We start from the raw sequence: 12,750 nt of genomic DNA, 5'->3' as shown, positions 1-12,750 counted from the left end.
GGACCGCGCCGGGCCCTCGTCTGGGGAGCAGGCTGGGGTTTGAGCCTTCACAACGCTGCTGAAGCCGCCCGTGGTGCGTCTTCAGCACGTGCCTCATGCCAGAACCCACCCCCAGGCTCCGGGGCGCGGTGGAGGGCGATGCTCTCCTCGAGGAAGCGTTGCCACTGCAAACGCTTCGCGTGTGCAACAGAGAGAGCGTGAAGCTGCTCTCTTCCCCACTGCGTCCCTTTCCTTGGGTGAAGCTCATTAAGGTGACGCTGCTGTTTGGGACCTGCTTATCACCGAGGGCGTATTAGCAGTGCCGAGATAAGAGCGTGTTTAACTTGCCTGCCAGACTGAGCAGATCGGCTTTAAAAATGGAGGCGGCTGGTTAATGGATGGGAAGGGAATTCCTTGAAGAGCGTCGCCGCAGTGCTGAGAAACGTTCTGTGACCGTAACTCTGCTCCAGGTTTCCCCTCTTTGGGACCAGAGTCCTGTTTCCTTAACTCTGTCCAGAAAAAGCGCACGCATAGCAAAGAAACTACTCAACACAGGGCGTTCCTAGAAGGTTTCGTCCTGCGTCTCCGCTGGTGCCTGACGGCTGCCGGGGCTGGGTCCCGGCACAAACCAAGCCCCCTGCTCGCTTTGGGGCCTCTCCGTGTCTCGGGGGAAGCAGCCGTGAGCCGGAGTGCAGAGCCCTGGGGCTTTGCCTGCAGCGTGAGGCCCGGTTCTGCGACAGGCTGGACGCTCAGCGGTGGTGTCAAGCACGTCTGGACGGTGATGAGGCTCTTGTTGCTGACAGCAACGCGTGCGGTCAGCACGGTGTTTCTGTGGTGTGTGTCCGGTGGTGGCTGGGTGCGTCTCGGGGACCCTCCTCTGTGCGGGACGGGATCCAGGTGACCGCCGTGGTGGCTGCAATGGGGCTCGGGGCCTTTTGGGAAGGGTTTGGGTGTTTTTCATCTCCTGTTGGAGTAGAAAGGCGCCTTGAGCTCACACTGATCCTGCTGCTGTCGGATGGAGGTAGTAGCTGGGACATCCCCCAGCTCCCGGGGTAAGCAGAGGCGTGTTTAACTGTTCGTACCAGTTTCTCATTCTAGCTCAAGCCCTCCTTACTAAGTCTTGCTCTGCCTGTGGGTCCAGGAAGGCAGAGCTGTGCCAGTCTGGATCTGGGAAGCCTTTCTCACCCCAGTGGGCCTCTTCTCGCTGCAGGTCTACAACGTTTACATGGCGGGCCGCCAGCTCTGCTCGAAGCGGTACCGGGAGTTTGCCATCCTGCACCAGAACCTGAAGCGGGAGTTTGCCAACTTCACTTTTCCACGTCTGCCGGGGAAATGGCCGTTCTCTTTGTCGGAGCAGCAGCTGGACGCCCGGCGGCGAGGGCTGGAGGAGTACCTGGAGAAAGGTACTGAGCTGGGAGCTGTACACAAGTGGGGAACCAAACCTCGGGGTACATCCCGCCGCGGGTGGTCCAGAACTTCACAGGGATTTGTTTACCTGTGAAGGAAAGAAGCTCATTTGTTTCTGGATTGGATTTTATGGCTGAAGTGGTGAGAAGGAGCTCAGACTTGCCACGGTTTAATGATGCGTGTGTTACCGGCGTGCAGCGCGCTTCCAGCAGCAAGATGTATAGTCAGTTTTTTAACATACAGCGAGCTTTTATTTGTAGTGTCATGTTGCTCGCCAGTGATCTTGGAGATGAGGGAGCACGGGGAGGAAGAGGAGGAGGAGGGAAGCTTTGGAGCAGGGAAAAAGTTGTGTTTGAGGCCGTTCTGATCGGGGGAGCTCTTCTCAACCAGTAGTGACCGGAGCCTGCTCGTGGCTGAACGCTTTGGTCCGTCCTAGTCCCAATTGTAGTGCCTGCAGCAGAAGCTTCCTTTAGGCTGAGTTCAGATGGTGGAAAAGCAAAACCTCATCTCTGTGTCAGAGTGCCTGGCAAAAGGATCTGACCCCTCGTGTTGCGGCTGTAGATGGGATCTGGGGAGCCCCTCGTTCCTCTGGTGCTGGGTTATTTTCTTAGTTGCCTGGAAGCAGCTTAATTAATTTGTGTGAGCTTAACAGCCTCTTTCCTTACCCAGCACGTGGGAGGGAAGCCCCCTCTTGCCACAAGATGGACGTGGCTGGGTTTTGCCCACTGTGCTGATGTCTCAGCCCTGCCTTGGCCAGCTCATTCGTCTCCATCCTCGGCGTCCTGGAGAAAGGGGCAGGCTGGCTGCGAGTCAGAGGCAACACGATACGGTTCGGGTCCAAATCATTTGCTGGACTTCGCCTGAATTGCCAAATAGTTTCAGTCCCTCTGGAATAACTTTTTTTGTTAGAGGCAAAAGTGCTATTTATGAAATTCTTGTCTGCTTTTAAGTGTAGACTAAACCTGCTGTTGGCTGTGTGCCTGGGGCCTGGATTTCACCCCCGGGGAGTATCTCGGCGAGTTACTCAACACTACGTGTCGCTTGCTATTGTAGGGGATTCAGGCTGGGTCTGTGTTCGTGCCAGGACACCTGATACCGCCCGGAAAGCACTCGCTTTGAGAAGGTTTCTTCGGGCAGGAGATACCACCCTGTCTGACGCAGCCCGCAGAACAGGCAGTTGTTACTCCCACGTCACCTCTGGGCCGGTGCTGGGAGGGGGGGGCTCCCCCGTTCCCCAGTCACCCCCCTAACCTGCGCTCTCTGTCCTGCAGTGTGCTCGATACGCGTCATCGGGGAGAGCGACATCATGCAGGAGTTCCTGTCGGAGTCGGACGAGGTAGGCACGCAGGCGACGGCGCTGCCGCTCTGCCCTGACCTTCCCTCTTGCAGAGGCCGTAAGCGCTTGGTAAAACTGGATCAGAGAGCAGAGACATTCCCCGCCAAGGGCTCAGCTGGGTGAAGACCGTGGCAAAAAATCCAGGCTGCAGTTCGCCGTCTGTTCTGGCACGTAGGAAACCTTTTGCCCCTAGCAGGAGCTCAGAGCGGCTTTGCCGCTGCTCTCGGAGGGGTGCGCAGAGCAGAGCCTCCTTGCGTGCCCTGCTCTCAGCTGGACAGCCGCATTCGCTGGCTGCGCGGCTGGTTTCCGTGCTGGTGGCAGCCCGGGCAGCTTTGCCTTTGAGCTGTTTGTGTTCCTCAGCCTTTGGCCAGAAAGGCACCAGGCCCCCTGAACAGCAGGCTGGCTGACTCGCTTCTCCCGAGGTGTGACTTGCGGGCAGCAGTGAGTTGCTGTTTGCCTCTCAGCTGCTGGTTTTTTCCAGCCTTTCTGTGGTGCGTGAAGTCGCCGTGTCCCGGAGCTTTCTGTCGCTCTGCACCGGCAAACCCGTGAATGGAAAATCCTACCCCGTCATGGTCTGAAGCCGTTTGCTTGGCTTCCTGCCTCGCGGCAGAGCTCGCATCTTCCTCCATTCGGAACTGCGCTGGTGCAGACTGGAATAGGATTCTTGAGGCTTGTGGAGCAGCCAGTTACTAAAGTGACCATTTTAATTAGCTAGCACAAGGCAATAAATAGTCCACAGAGCTCGGGGCTCAGTTTGCGTGATGCTGATTTCTGTCCTCTCCTCTTCCCTCCGTCAGAATTACAACGGCGTCTCGGACGTGGAGCTCCGAGTAGCGTTACCAGATATAACAACAGTCACGGTCAGAGTCAAAAAGAACAGCACTACAGACCAGGTGTACCAGGTGAGCTACTGCTTTTTGTGCCTTGGCTGGAAGATTGACACAATTTGGACGTTAACCGGGACCCCGTGGGCGCCTGCATGCTCCTCTCTGCTCCTCTCGAGTGCAGGTGGGCATCCGTGACGCTGCTTTGCCGTGGCAGAGGGGACAGGGACACTAGGGATCTCTGACCTCGCACCGTGCTGAGGCAGCCTTTCCTCTGGCAGGCTCGGCTGCAAGGACAGAGTCATCGCTGAATTAATTTTCCCTGATAATATCTCAAAGCTGGCGGATGGCTCTGAGAGCGAGTCAGATTGTGTGTCGTGGCTTGCAGTGGCTGTGGTGGAGGAGTTGGAGCCAAGAGCTGCCCGCAGCCGACACGCGAGGCTGGCTGCAGCTGCGTGGCCGGACAGCGAGTGGAACATGAAGGGTAGTGACCTTCTGGGGAATCCTCTGGCCATGTTGCAGGCTTGCGAGTGGCCAGAGGCCCAGTGCTTGAAGTGGAAAACCAAGGACAACTGACTTCAGCCAGCACTGCAGGAGGAGCAGTGGCAGCTGTCGATGAGTTAGGAGGAATGAGATGATGCGGGGGAGACCCTGTCTGAGAGGGGAACTAAAAAAGTTGCTGGAGGACTGAGAGGGAGCCGGCTCTCGGGAGCTCCGGCCCCGCGCAGCAGCACCCTGCCGTGGCAGTACGGGGTGGTCTGGGACACAGCCTGCTGGATTTGGCGTCGCCTCTGCCGAGGTCCGTGAGCTTGGCTGTGGTAGTAGCGTGCAGGACGGAAGCGCTGTTGGGGAGAGCTCCTGGGGGAGGTGTGCGTGCCCCTGCTCTTAGGGACTGAAGCTGGAGGCGTCAGAAGGAAAGATGACCTAATTGTCAGCCATGGTGGCACTTGAAATCTGGAGCAGCCTACAGGAAAGCGAAAGCAGCAGTTTAAGCCTTTGCTTAAGAAAACACCTGGCTTTACTGGAAGAGTAAAATTCATATTTTCCATGGTGACGAGCACCTTGGGTTAGCGAATAGTTGGGAATAGCCTGTATGAAGCCAGCCTTGCCCCGGAGGGGAATTGGCAGCTGCTGGCTCCGGTCCTGCTCACCCCGTTTTCCCATTCCGTTGCTCTTTAGGCTGTGGCTGCGAAAGTCGGAATGGACAGTATTACCGCAAACTACTTCGCCTTGTTTGAAGTGATCAATCACTCCTTTGGTAAGTCTTGTAATCCCCGTGGTGCTGACGAGCGGCTGAGGAGAAAGCTCTGCAGCGCTGGCAGAGCCTGGTGGCACTCTCGTTTAGGTCTTATCTCTGCTCTCAAAACCAGGACCCCCGGGAGGAATCAGGCAGGCTCAGTAGACTCCGGTAATGAGGAGCCCTCAAAGTTTGACAGCTTTTTTTGCTGCCTCTTTACTTTCCCTTTCTTGAGCAGTTCAAGGAGATGAGCTTTTTGTTAAATGGAGAAACACATTTTACTTTACTTTAGAGGGTCCAGCGAGCTTAGACAAAGTGGGCAGCATCACTGCAACGCAGCCGTCTCTGGGGAGGACGGCACCAGCAGCGCCTTGGGATGGGTTTTTTCCCTTGCTGGAAAGGAAAGAGGATCGAGGGCGCGCTTGGTCTGCACACGCGTGGGTGTGGGTCCAGGAGCTGGAGGGGGTGTGCTGCAAGCTGCGTCTTAGCTTCGCATCTGTCCTTCTGTGGTTAAATCCTGGTGGTATCTGAGGCTCAACTGTGGGATTCTGGGAGATCATTTTGGCACTTGGGTAACTGCCACTCTTCCAGGTCAGCGCGTGCTGGGGTCTCCTGGCTGCTGTTCAGATCCCGGCCGCAGCCATCTCTGATTACGCCCAGCTTCACGCTGGGTTCGCTGCAGCTGTGGAGAGGCGAAAATGTCGCGGTGACTCCACAGAATGGGTGTAGTGGCTGGTGTGTGTTTTATTTTTCCCCTCTGCTGGGTTTTGAGCCAAGTGCATTTCTCATTCCCGGCTGGGTACCTTCGTTTCTGGATTGTCATCTTTGTCTGCCTCAGACTCATCCTGTTGTTACGGCAAACCGTGCCTTGTAGGAAGAGATTTCCAGGGCTGTTCCTCGTGCTCACAAGATTCTGGCTGAATGGCTGGGGCAATTTTTAGCAGCTTAAAGCCCTCCTAAAATGACTCATCTTGCAGAACAGGCTAGGTTTGCTTTCAGATGCTGACCCTGGGGCAGCCAAGATCACCAGTCTCCTCGCAGAACGGCCCCTGCCGCCGGGTTTGTGGTCCCTCTGTGAGGGTGACGGGGTGCTGGTGTGTCAGAGCAGGACACGGACGTGGTGAGGGGTGACCAGGGCTGGAGGGTCGACGTGCCGCGAGATTGCCGAGGCAGGGCTGTGTGGGGAGCCTGGGGCGGCAATACCTGCTCCGGGGAGACGGGACGCTGCAGCGTGCTGGCACAGCCTCATGCGGGAAGCTTTTACGGTGCCAGACTCCAACGGGAGCCATTAATGCCTTGTCCCTCTGAGGGCGGCTCTTCTCCAGCCGTGCCAGAATGTAAAACCTCCAGTTAACCTTTATGGCTTGTGCTTTCTGGACACTCACGGTGAACATCCACACTTATCCCTGGCTGGATACGCTCCGTTTAATTTCTCTGGAAACCATAAGCTCCGTCTGCAGGAAGGCAGTGGCCATTTCCCTGCCTGATGGGGACGTTCTGGCACTCGCCTTTTTTGTCCACCATAGCTGGGTTTTTGTCACCGTAAGTGCCTCGACAGGGGCTCGCTGGTGGCCCAGCTGCTCCGGCTTCGCCCAGCAGTGCAGCGGGTTTTGTCCAGGCTCTGGTGGCAGCTTGCCAGGACGGGGGGACCTTCTCCAGCCCCCGACGGTGCGTAGGGCCAGGACACTGCGACCCTAAGGCTTCGTCAGGGCGGACCTTGCTGTGCGCAGCGGGGGTGACGGCCAGCGGTTGTGCTGATGCTCGAGAGCCGTGCTGAGCTCTCCCGCGGCCGAGAGGAGCTCAGTCTCAGCAGATGGAGGCAGTTACGAGGGGCCGGTGTGGTCCGACGCTGTGGGAGCAGGTACTGAAAAAAGCTGGAGGTGGTCAGGGAGGAGAAGAAAGGGGCCTGGCGCAGGGCTGGGGTCCGGGTTCCGGCTGCCTCGGCTAAAGGCCGTCGCCGATGTCGACTTGTAGAGCAGCCGGGCTCCGGTCACAGATGACGCTGCTGGCACCGTGTGGGGCTCTGTGCTTACCTCGATGCCTTCTGCTTTTTCCAGTGCGCAAACTGGCACCCAATGAATTCCCCCACAAACTCTACGTGCAGAACTACACCTCGGCAGTGCCGGGAACGTGTCTGACCATCCGAAAATGGCTCTTCACTACAGAGGAGGAGGTTCTTCTCAACGACAACGACCTGGCAGTCACCTACTTCTTCCATCAGGTAGGTGCCCAGGAGCTGTGGTTTTTCACTGGAGGTAAGGCGGCACAAGTGCCCAGCTCCCGGCGCTGCTCCAAGCCCTGCTGTTCGTTGGCCTGCTGGCAGCAGAGTGTGAAACTGGGAGCCAGTCCTGCTTGGGCACCTTCAAGGAGCAGAAGGCCATGGCTGGGTGCATCAGCGGTGCTGTGGTGAACTTGTGGCCAAGTGGCAGTGGGACGGGGAGGCAGGACTCCTGCCGCCCTCACTGCAGGACGTTGCCTTCCCGGAGCAAGCTGGAAGGATCGCGGGAGGCTGCGCTCCTTGGGTCGGATAGGTTTTCCTCAGTTGTGTGTGTTGTCAGTGAAGATGGGGAGCAGACTTCTCCCTTTTCACCCTAGGGAAAGGGGCTGTTTCTGCCTGCGGTTTCACTTGATGCAGATTCTCTGGGATGAAGTGAGTCTGAGAAGAGCCATGTTCTCCCATTGCCTATATAAAGCCAGTCTAGGATGAGCAGCTCGGAGGCAGATACCTGCAAAGTTCGCCAAGATGAATCCTGCTCTGTCTCAGCCACCAAAAACGCTGTCGCAGCGCTCTGAGCCTGCACCAGCCTCTGGTAGAAATTGAAATAAAAATAGTAGTTGTCAAATTCTTTGATCTCCTAGACTTACAGCTTTACAAGTCACTTTGTGCCGGGGGCAGGAGGCCTTCCTGGGGTGTGCAGCTGAGGTGTGAGGGGAAGGAGCTCTGTACCTGCTCGCTCCTGAAGGAAAAATACCTTTCTGTGCCAACACTCCAGCAGCACAGTGGGTAAAAGCCAGCACTGCTCTGCTGGAGGCGGCTGTGTCTGTGTGTCTGGAGTGGAAGGGTTGTACCAGCCTGTCCTTGCCTCTGCCTGAAGGCGAAAGCAGGATTCCAGGTACCAGCATTCCCAGATCCCTCCTCTTTCGCCAGGAGACATTCTTCCAGAGCCCGTCTGGATGTTAAGCATCTGCGTGCTCCCCAGGGCAGTCAGAGGCTTGTGGCCGGAGTCGGTGGGTGCGAGGAGCCTGCTCTCTGAGCCTCTCCATCCCTCTGCCTCTCTGGGGACACTGGTCACCTTCCGGGGCTGTGAATGCGAGCGGCTGTTCAAAGCAGCCTCGGGGCCAGCCAGGGAAAGCGAAGCGTTGCGGCTTGGTGAAGAGCCCTCTAGTCTGACATCCTGCGTTTCCTGTCCCTTCTTCTCTTTAGGCTGTTGATGATGTCAAGAAAGGCTACATCAAAGCAGAGGAGAAGTCCTACCAGTTACAGAAGCTGTGCGAGCAGAGGAAGATGGTCATGGTGAGTTATCCTGCCTGTGCTGTCAGCAGTGCTGTGTCTGGAAAGGAGACGCTGGCCCAGGCTGCCCAGGGAAGCTGTGGCTGCTCTCCCTGGCGGTGTTCAAGGCCAGGCTGGATGGGTGGAAGCTGTCCCTGCCCATGGCAGTGGGATGGGAACAAGATGATCTCCTAAGGTCCCTTCCAACCCAAACCGTTCTGTGATTCTACCCACACAGCCTTGAAAAACGCAGCTTTCTTGGAAAGCAGTAGCCGTGGGGAGCGGTGGGGTGTGGGCTTGGCGAGGAGGGCTTGGCAGGGTGTGCAGACACGCAGGAGTGCCGGCGCAGGGCTGGGCCGTGCCCGAGGGTCGGCTGCGGCACGAACCAAAACCGCCCCTCGTGCCTGGCGCCTTTGAAGAGCGGCTCGTCCTTGGCAAGGTCGCCCATTGACTCTGCTCCAAACAAGGCAGCGATAAAACCCCGTGGGTTATTGCCAGTGATGAAAGGTGAGGTGCTCAACGCGTGGTGTGGCAATCCTGCCCCTGCAGCCCTTCGGGGACAGCTGGTGCTTCCTACTAATGGGGAGGCAAAGGTCTCCCTCTGCCCCGGGCTGCCTCCGAGATGTGGTGCTGGGCTGGCCGAGGGAGGGGAGGCTCCTGCCCCGCTCGGAATGCCGGTGCTGCCCCATCGGTGCCTCAGTTTCTCTTTTTTTTTCTGTCGGGCAGAGGTTTTCCCAGATTGCAAACCCTGCGTCAGAGCTCGCTGTCTGGTCAGGGTCTGTCTGCCTCTCGTCGCTCTGCCCAGCGCGGGCTCGGGGGCTCGGTGGAACTCGAGGAGCCGGCCTGGACGCGGGACAGTGAAGGGGATGCCCTCAGCTCATCTGCCAGACGCGAGCTTGGCTCGAAGATCAAACAGCAGAGCGATCTGACTTGTAAAGAGCTTCCCGGGTTGCTCGGGGCTGCCCTGTCGCTGCCTCGCTGCGCCCTGCCTGCGCTCTTGCGGCAGCTTGGCTGCTCTCGAGGAGCCGTGGCCTCGGGATCCCCTGCTCCAGCTCGGCTGGCCTGGCTCAGGCCTCTCCGCGGAGCTGGTCTGGCTGCGGCGGCTCGGGGGGGTCCCTGCTGGGGCGCTGCCCTGGGCTGGACCCCTTGGCTAAGCCGGGAAGGTTAACCATTAACTAGTGGTTAGGATCAGTAACGAGGCGCTTCCTCCTGTGGGTTCTCTCATGGCTGCTACGTTTCTGCTCCTCTCGCTGGCTTTCTAGTGACCAAAGAAAGATCTGAGTCTTTGGAAAGGGTATATCCCAGCACGCATATATATATTAAAAAATATAAATATGTATATACACACACTCCCCCCCAGGTATGGGAGGGTCCTGGTCTAGCAGGAGGTCAAGACGACAACATCTGAGGCCCAGAGAGCCTGTGAAGTCGAAGTACTTCATCCTCTTCCTCCCCCTGTGTTAGTAAGGGTCCTGCCTGGAGTGCAGCGCTTGAGGGTTTGGCCCCTTCCTCCGGTCTGGAGGTGGCTTGTTCCTCGGTTAAAGCGTCACTCTGGGCTTTGGGGTAGTTCTGCTCTGCGTACGCCGTCCTCGTGCAATGAGGGGTTGCCGGGCTCTGGAGCACCGGCCCCTGGAGAAGCTCCCGGCTTCTGCCGCGTCCCAGGCTGTGACGCCGAGCTCCCAGCGCTTCCCCGGTGCCCTCACAGTGTGGCCTTGTCTGGGCTGCACTCGGAAAGAAAGAAGCAGCCAGAATATGTCTTTGGACCTTTTAACGAGTCGGAGCATTTGCGTCGAAGGATTCTGAGAAACCCAGATCCCACATCTGCCCGACAGCCTCTGCTTCTGGTCTCACCCTCAGCCTGCAGCGGGCCGGAGGAAGGCTCTGCCGAGAGCGGTGCTTGTAGCCCGGGGGCTGCCCTAGCTCTGCTCAGGTCCGTACCCGTCCCAGGGGAGCACGGCCATGCTGGTCGGCGGCTCCGGCCACACCAGCTCTGCTGGAAGGGGCTTTCAGCGTTCGAGGCCGCGAGGAGCTCCGTGCCGGGGTGGATCCGCGGTTTGGGCAGGGGGATTGAGCAGCTGGAGGGGTCTCCTTCCTCCCCCTCGCGCAGCCCTGCTGCCCCTGGGGTCTCGGCTTCCTTCGCGGGGGATCCAGCCTCCCCGGGCTGGGGTGCAGCCGGGGTTTCCGGGGCGGTGTGAGAAGCAGGAGGGTGCAGGGTGGTGCAGGGGTCCCCTTCCCTTCCTCCGCGCGAGCTCACGCCTGCGGCTTTCTCTCCGCAGTATTTAAACATGTTGCGGACGTGCGAGGGTTACAACGAGATCAGCTTCCCCCATTGCTCGTGTGACTCTCGGCGGAAGGGACATGTCATCACAGCCATCAGCATTAAGCACTTTAAACTCCACGCCTGCACCGAGGAGGGCCAGCTGGAGGTAAGGGGCTTCGCCCCGGGGTCCTGGGGAGCTGGGCTCTGCCCTGGTCCCCCACCTCGGCTTTGCTGTGGGGAGAGAGCTCCAGCGCCGCGTCCCTGGAGCGCTGGGGCTGCTGCTGGGAGGCCTCCGAAGGGGTTTTGGCGGTGGTTGGGAGCACCGGGGTTTATCCGGCTGCTCCGTGGGTGTTGGCGCGTGCTTCCACCGCCGCTTCGGCAGCGCGTACCTGCCTCTGCGGCGAGGCTGTTCCCCCTGCGCGCGGCTTCGCTTTCGCCACCCGCTCTGCCTGACACCCCCCTTCCTCGCAGTCGGCGCTGGCCTCACCGCGGCTTCGTCTTCCTGCAGAACCAGGTGATAGCGTTCGAATGGGACGAAATGCAGCGGTGGGACACGGACGAAGAGGGAATGGCGTTTTGTTTTGAATATGCACGAGGAGAGAAGAAACCCCGATGGGTTAAAATCTTCACCCCCTATGTAAGTACCTCCGTCCTCTGCAGATTTGCCAAGGAAAAGCGCAGAGCCTGCCTGCCTTCCTCCCGGAAGCTGGAGGAGCACCGTGCGCTCCTGGTTTTGGGGTGGGAGGAGGCGCAGGGGCCGGTGGCACCCAGGAGAAGCCGGCAGGGTTCCAGGGGCTGGGCAGCGGGCTGGGGCCGCTCGCTGCTCTGAGGGGTGCCCGCTTTCTCTTTGCAGTTCAACTACATGCACGAGTGCTTCGAACGGGTCTTCTGCGAGCTCAAGTGGAGGAAGGAGGTAAGAGCCCGTAACTGCAGGGAAACGGCTGCACCCTTCACGGGAGGCTCTTCGTGGCGAGCGTTTCTGCCTGGTGCTCGGCGGCAGCTCGCACGGGGCGTCGCCGGGCGCTCAGAGCAGCGATACCGCGTCTCCGGGTAGGCCGGCTGGCGTGCGAAGGCCAAGCTCCGTAGGCGCAGGGCGTTTCATGGTGCGGCTGGAGCGAGGAGCTCCCGGTGCCGGGGAAGCCTGCCGCCGGCGTGACTGACCAGAGCGCCGGTTCCCAGGCTGTGCCGCTGCGGCCAGTCGCTCCCCGGCGTCTGCTGCCGAATGCAGATGGCAAAATGTCCGTCTGCCGGAGAGATTGTGCACGTTGCTGAATTATTCAGGAAGGGCTGCAAGAGCCTCCAGCGAAAAGCTGCTGAGAAGTATGGAGAGGGGTTGGGGTTGGGGTGGTTTTTTTCCTGAATCCCCGCCTGAGCTGCCTGCTCAGCCTTCTCCTGGCGAAGCTGCGCTCAGACCTGGCTCCGAGCCCCGGGGGGAGACGCACGCGAGCCAGCCCACCCTGCCTGCTCGTCCCCCTGTCCTCAGCTCCCACCGGAGGGAGACCTTTTATCACCTTGCGTCTGTCTGCAGCTCCTCCTCGGGCTTGCCCCACGTCTGTCGTTCCCCAGGGACCGCTCCCTTCGGCTTCGCTTGCAGGAGAGGCAGCCAGAAAAGCCGCCTGCAGGCAGCTGGCTCCGCCAGCCCCGGGTGCTCTGGGCCGGGTTCGCCCTGCGCGTGGCTGCCGAGTGCCCGTCCTGCGTCTGCTGTCCCAGGGACGCCGCTCTCCCGTGCGGGGTCAGGGACGAGCGGCTGCAGGAGGCCGGATCCGCTCTTGTTGCCTTGGTCTGGTCGGTGCTGTTAGCCCCCCAGTTTCCACTGGTGGCTGCTTTCTGCCTGGTGATGAGTTGGGTGACCTAAAACAGGGCTTGAACACGGCAAGTCTGAAATGGTGACCCAGGAGAAGCTGCCCTGCATCCGCCTGCTCCTGGACGGGAACGATGCCTCCCTCTTGCCTCACCTGGAGGCTTCCGACCCACTGGGTGCTGGCCTGGAGCGGGGCCGTGGGTGCTCGTCCTCACCACGGCTGGGATCCAGGGCTGGCACCATGCTGGGGACGTGCAGAGGGCGCAGGGTCTGGACCACGGCAGCTGTGCTCGCTGGAGGATGCTGACAGCAGGATGGAGAAGCATGAACCCTGAAGAGTTCTACAGGAAACAAGAAAATGGGATTCTTGGTTTGCCTTAGCTCAAAGGGTGGAAGCTGAACCTCCACGAGTGACC

At 59.4% G+C, this 12,750-nt stretch overlaps 1 protein-coding gene across 3 annotated transcripts in view; it reads left to right on the top strand.

Moving 5' to 3' along the window:
- SNX27 (sorting nexin 27) overlaps nucleotides 1-12,750 on the top strand; it is a 30,458-nt gene that overhangs the window by 13,718 nt on the left and 3,990 nt on the right. For all 3 annotated transcript variants that reach the window (XM_075445048.1, XM_075445049.1, XM_075445050.1), the window contains exons 3-11: nucleotides 1,190-1,382; nucleotides 2,658-2,722; nucleotides 3,520-3,624; nucleotides 4,726-4,804; nucleotides 6,841-7,004; nucleotides 8,208-8,297; nucleotides 10,550-10,699; nucleotides 11,042-11,170; nucleotides 11,387-11,446. In XM_075445048.1, the coding sequence (XP_075301163.1) occupies nucleotides 1,190-1,382; nucleotides 2,658-2,722; nucleotides 3,520-3,624; nucleotides 4,726-4,804; nucleotides 6,841-7,004; nucleotides 8,208-8,297; nucleotides 10,550-10,699; nucleotides 11,042-11,170; nucleotides 11,387-11,446 (1,035 nt within the window). The remainder of the gene's footprint in view (nucleotides 1-1,189; nucleotides 1,383-2,657; nucleotides 2,723-3,519; nucleotides 3,625-4,725; nucleotides 4,805-6,840; nucleotides 7,005-8,207; nucleotides 8,298-10,549; nucleotides 10,700-11,041; nucleotides 11,171-11,386; nucleotides 11,447-12,750) is intronic.

This window comes from Opisthocomus hoazin, chromosome 30 (assembly GCF_030867145.1).
Source record: "Opisthocomus hoazin isolate bOpiHoa1 chromosome 30, bOpiHoa1.hap1, whole genome shotgun sequence".
Taxonomy (NCBI): domain Eukaryota; kingdom Metazoa; phylum Chordata; class Aves; order Opisthocomiformes; family Opisthocomidae; genus Opisthocomus; species Opisthocomus hoazin.
This window is presented reverse-complemented; position numbering and strand designations above follow the sequence as displayed.